The 5,301-nt window shown below is 30.5% G+C and overlaps 1 protein-coding gene across 1 annotated transcript; it reads right to left on the bottom strand.

The window, feature by feature from the left end:
- Positions 1 to 569: 569 nt before the first annotated feature.
- LOC655117 (pro-resilin) lies at positions 570 to 5,093 on the bottom strand. Its single transcript, XM_961627.4, has 4 exons — positions 4,951 to 5,093; positions 4,735 to 4,905; positions 908 to 1,089; positions 570 to 855 (listed from the first exon to the last, which is right to left on the bottom strand). The coding sequence occupies exons 1-4, from the start codon at positions 4,960 to 4,962 to the stop codon at positions 678 to 680; spliced, it is 543 nt and encodes a 180-aa protein (XP_966720.1). The 5' UTR covers positions 4,963 to 5,093; the 3' UTR covers positions 570 to 677.
- Between the last annotated feature and the right edge of the window lie 208 nt (positions 5,094 to 5,301).

Genomic DNA, 5,301 nt, shown 5'->3' with positions numbered 1-5,301 from the left:
TCAAATCAATCGAAATAATGTGTCATCAAAATTACACTAAAAATTTTTGGTTTACTCATGAAACTAACTTTTAACAACGCATTAAATTTTAATTAAACTCTCTATAAACCGGCCCTTACACTTGTTTTAAGACAGACCATCATATTTCACTTTGCTGTAAAAAATAGACTTTCCTTCGTTTATTTTTCGATGTACAAGAACCCATATTTATAAATCCATTTGTTGTAATTTTTTGCAATAACAATACTTACCTTTGTAAAGAATACGCATCAGCACACACAAAACATACACTTGTTGCAAATACTTTCCCTTATTAGACTACGTTTTGAAAGCGTTTCGAAATCCTTGTACTTTTCAAATTTATTAACTCCTAATTGTGCTGTCTGAATCCAGTTTACAACAAATTCTAATAAGATTTTCCCAATAAGATGTAAAACAATATGTTACATAACTTTATGCTCTTATTGTTCGCGATTGTTCCTCAAATAATAGTGAGAATCTATTTCTTTGACTTGCTACATCAAAGCGTTTACTTAAGTCAAATTTCGCAACGCTCATCCATCAACATCTTATAATCTTAGTTTGATTTATTTATTTAAATACAAAAATGTACAAAAAGTATACAATTACTTATATACAAAAAATAAATAATAAAATTGTGTTAATAATTTGCTCAATTATGGTGCTCCATACTCATAACTGGGCCTCCCTTTGTTGCCATAACCCGCCGAGTACGAGTCGTAATTGTTCCCGGAATTGTACCCGGAATTGTAGTTATTTCCTCCGGTATTCTGCCCCTGATACCCGCCTTGGTAGGTGTTGTACTGTTCCGGGTAATGCGCCTCGCCTTCGTACCTGTTTATTTTCGGTCTCAAAGCACCATTAAAGCAATAATTGTTATTATTACCTGACATCGGCGTGGAATCCCGTCTGCCAGTCCGCATAATAGGTAACAATCTGGGTCCGACCATCTGGTAGTTGAACCCGGTACTCCCCTCTCACCTGATTACCATCGCTGGCTTCTTTCCGGTTGTAGTTGTTTCCGGAGTACTCGTCTTTGACCTGGTATCCGAATTCGTACGCTTTGGGCTGAAAGCATTCGGGTCAGAGATTTGCAAATACCAGGAAAGGTTAATCGGTTTATGGTTCAGTGGTTTTGGCTGGATCGTGATAGTATTGGTGGAATGCTCTGTTTATCGCTGAAATTAATTTGTGTTGTTTATGTGGAATGTTTTTTTCTGGTTTTTTAACGTGACTTGAACTGTTGGGAAATAAGTTGTGTCTGGTCACGATTTGACGGTAATTTGGGTACTTAACGAGTTATAATTGGGGCATGATTGTGGGAGGCGTGATTGATGTTTGTGTTGTAGGTTTGATAGATTATTGATTTATTTTATATTAGATTAAAAATGGGTTTAGAAACGCGATCAAATGCAATATCACTTGATTAAATTTGTAACAAAGTTGCGTTATACTGAATAGTAAACGATTTGGTTAAATTTTCTTTCAAGATTGCCAAAATAAAAGTAATACGATCATTTTTATTTTTATATTTGTTACTGGTATATTTCCAAATATAAGAAATTAAACCCTTATCCTATATTATTATTATTATTATTGTTATTATTATTATTATTATTATTATTATTATTATTATTATTATTATTATTATTATTATTATTATTATTATTATTATTATTATAAGATAAAACATAAGAACATAACATAAGATAAAAAAGATAAGATAAGATAAAGAATACACTGTGTGTGCAGATATAAATTAAAATATATTATAGCGAAAATAAAGATCAACTCAAGCAATACTTATTACCAGAAGAATTTATTAAAAAGATGCTTAAAATTGTATTCAAAAATAATTTTTTAAAAAATTTTTGAAAAAAACCGAAAATATATGAAGGAAAACTAGATTTTTTGACAATTTATAATGAGTTGGAAGAAAAGGGTTTTTTAAAACGACTTTTTTCTGATATGTGTTGATTTAAAAAAAAATACGTTTTTTTCGAATTTTTTGTAATGCCTAAGTCGGTTAAGCTTTCATTTATTTAACCAATACAGAATTACTTTCCATTCATGGACTGAGACAATTTTTAAATAATCAAACTCGTAAATTTTTATTCTAATTAATATACTGTATGTTCAATTTTACATTTAATATTTAAATATAAATTAAAAAATTTAATGAAATTTAATTTTTTGAAATTCGTAGCATTTTGTTCGATTCAAATCGTTTTTTACAAATTTTAGCCTGTTTTCAAATTTGGGAAATCGTCAAAGTTTGGAATTATAAGATCTAACTACACTACGTTGAATACAAAAAAAAAGAATAAGTCGGAGAAAAGAATTTTAAGCTTGAAGAAGAGCTAATAAAATCTTGAAACGTTGCCAAAAAATTCGTCACTATTTTTTTAAATCTTCAACTTTTATTACCATTTGAAAAATAAAACACAAAATACTTCTAAGCTTTCATTTTAACAACAAATCGATTTTTTAACTCTGGACTGAAATAATTATTTGAGCAATTTAAAACAATAACATCGTTGCTAGGTAACATCGTATGAAATTATCAATCAGCTGATAATGTAGTCAAAGAACGTACAGTCACGATAAAAAAGAATGACACCCCTAAAACCGCAGCTACACACAATGTAAATTATAAAATTAATTATTAATCATTCAATCGTTGAAATAAAAAAAGCTTAGTGCTGTTGCTCATAAAAATTTGAAAAATTTTAGAACACTTTATAATTTTACTATAAACCTCAGATTAACCCTGACCTAAAAACTTATATAAAAATGGACCACTGATAATAGGATAATAATTAACTCCCGACCAAAATTAGCCAAAAATCATGATAATCTGTAATTTTTGAATGATAACCTCTCACATCTGATAAAAAAGTTAGATAGTTTTTAGCCAACTCAAGCCCCACAATATTTAATAAAGTAAGAACCTTTATAAATACAGGAAGAATAATCACAGAAGGATAAGGAAAAATAATTTACTTTAATTCTCTTGTAATATATTACAAGGGAAGTGCCAAATATGGCATTTCCTCGAGGTGTTACGTACAGTCAGGATCGAAAAGAATGACACCCCTAAAACGGCAGCTACAAACAATGTAAATTATAAAATTAATTATTAATCATTCAATCATTGAAATAAAAAAAGCTTAATGCTGTTGTTCATAAAAATCTGAAAAATCTTAGAACACTTTGTAATTATACTACAAACCTCAGATTAACCCTGACCTAAAAACTTATGTAAAAATGAACCACTGATAATAGGATAATAATTAACTCCCCAACAGAATTACCCAAAAATTATGATAATCTGTAATTTTTGAATGATAACCTCTCACATCTGATAAAAAAGTTTTTAGCCAGCTCAAGCCCTAAAATATTTAATAAAGTAAGAACCTTTATAAATACAGGAAGAATTATCACAGAAGGATAAGGAAAAATAATTTACTTTAATACTCTTATAATATATTACAAGGGAAGTGCCAAATATCGCATTTCCTCCAGTAATTAGATATGTATTACGTACAGTCACGATCAAAAAGAATGACACCCCTAAAACCGCAGCTACAAACAATGTAAATTATAAAGTTAATTATTAATCATTTAATCATTAAAATAAAAAAGCTTAATGCTGTTGTTCATAAAAATCTGAAAAATCTTAGAACACTTTGTAATTATACTACAAACCTCAGATTAACCCTGACCTAAAAACTTATGTAAAAATGAACCACTGATAATAGGATAATAATTCACTCCCGACCAAAATTAGCCAAAAATCATGATAATCTGTAATTTTTGAATGATAACCTCTCACATCTGATAAAAAAGTTGGATAGTTTTTAGCCAACTCAAGCCCCAAAATAATTAATAAAGTAAGAACCTTTATAAATACAGGAAGAATAATCACAGAAGGATAAGGAAAAATAATTTACTTTAATACTCTTGTAATATTACAAGGGAGGAGCCAAATATCGAATTTTCTCGATTGATTAGATATGTATCACGTACAGTCACGATCGAAAAAAAGACACCCCTAAAACCGGAGCTACAAATTTTTTCAATATGATACGGTATATTGAGAGAAATTGAAGAAACAGAAAAAAATGTAAAACTTTGAATAGTTTTTCTCGATTTAATTCGTTTGCTTTTAATTTTTCAATTTTTATTTTTATTTTTTTTATTTGTAATTTAAAAAGTTGAGAATTTTAGCATCAAACTAAACACTAAGCAATGATTTTCACACTATTATTAAGAAGTCCAAAAAACCACTTAAAACGCAAAACAGTCATCAGTCAATTTAACAATACATTAATAAAAGTTGAAATAAAAAGTAAAAATACTAAAATAATTACAACACAACAGAAGCTTTCCTTTTGACAAAATCACTGTTAAAAGATTGCTCAAAGCTGAAACACCTATAAATTTAAATGGTTAAATTAAATGTTTCAACAAAGTAAATCGTACAAAAGAAGGAAATTGAAATAACATAAAATCGATGAACTACCACAATTTTGTATTGATTCCCATTGCACAATCACCATTCAGTTTTATGAATGAAGAAATTAAAAAGCTGAATGAAAACACGCCCACTTGGGAGTTTATTGTGTCTAATTAATTACACTTAACCGGAAGGTAACACCCATTCATTAAAAAATAAAAGGTAGCAAAAAAATACAAAAAAATACGATTTACCTCACCATGGTCCCCATGGTCCCCATGACCCCCATGCCCATGGTCGTACGAATTCCCGGCATTCCCATCGTATCCCGCAAAATTATTGATGCTGTTAGCCAGTGGCGTCCCATAGTTGGTGCTCGGGGGTTCGGCCGTTACCGCCCCCAAAACCGCAACGACCCAAAAAATCTTAAAAAACTTTAATTCCAACCCTGAAACCACCCCCAGCCCTACCTTAGCCACCATCACGCACCACTGCCTCAACACAAGACTGCCGAACGCAAAACTAATTTGGTTTATATATGGTCTGCGATGTTTAGTAACCCATTGTCTGTGCTTATGTGGAGTAAGACTTTTACTCCAGTTAACTCCCACAAGTGGTTAAATCCCCGCTAACTCGCATTGCGTAACGTTTTCGATGACAATTTTACGTTTCAATTAAGGATAAATTGATGAAAGATCGCTGCTCTCAAGCTGAGTAATTAAGTTTCTATTTGCAGTGACGTGCGGTATTGTTGCGCTTGATATTGTTGATTTTTCAATTTTAGTTCGGCTGACGGATGAGTAGTTGCCCTGAATACCTCC

Source organism: Tribolium castaneum, chromosome 1 (genome assembly GCF_031307605.1).
Source record: "Tribolium castaneum strain GA2 chromosome 1, icTriCast1.1, whole genome shotgun sequence".
In the NCBI taxonomy this organism is placed as follows: domain Eukaryota; kingdom Metazoa; phylum Arthropoda; class Insecta; order Coleoptera; family Tenebrionidae; genus Tribolium; species Tribolium castaneum.
This window is presented reverse-complemented; position numbering and strand designations above follow the sequence as displayed.

Bases quoted from the DNA above. Each gene is read 5' to 3' on its own strand.
- LOC655117 (XM_961627.4), bottom strand. The intron at 1,090-4,734 runs GTAAATCGTATT...GAATGCTTTCAG, and splicing joins ACCATGGGGACCATGGTGAG to CCCAAAGCGTACGAATTCGG. The intron at 856-907 runs GTAATAATAACA...GAAAATAAACAG, and splicing joins GGATTCCACGCCGATGTCAG to GTACGAAGGCGAGGCGCATT.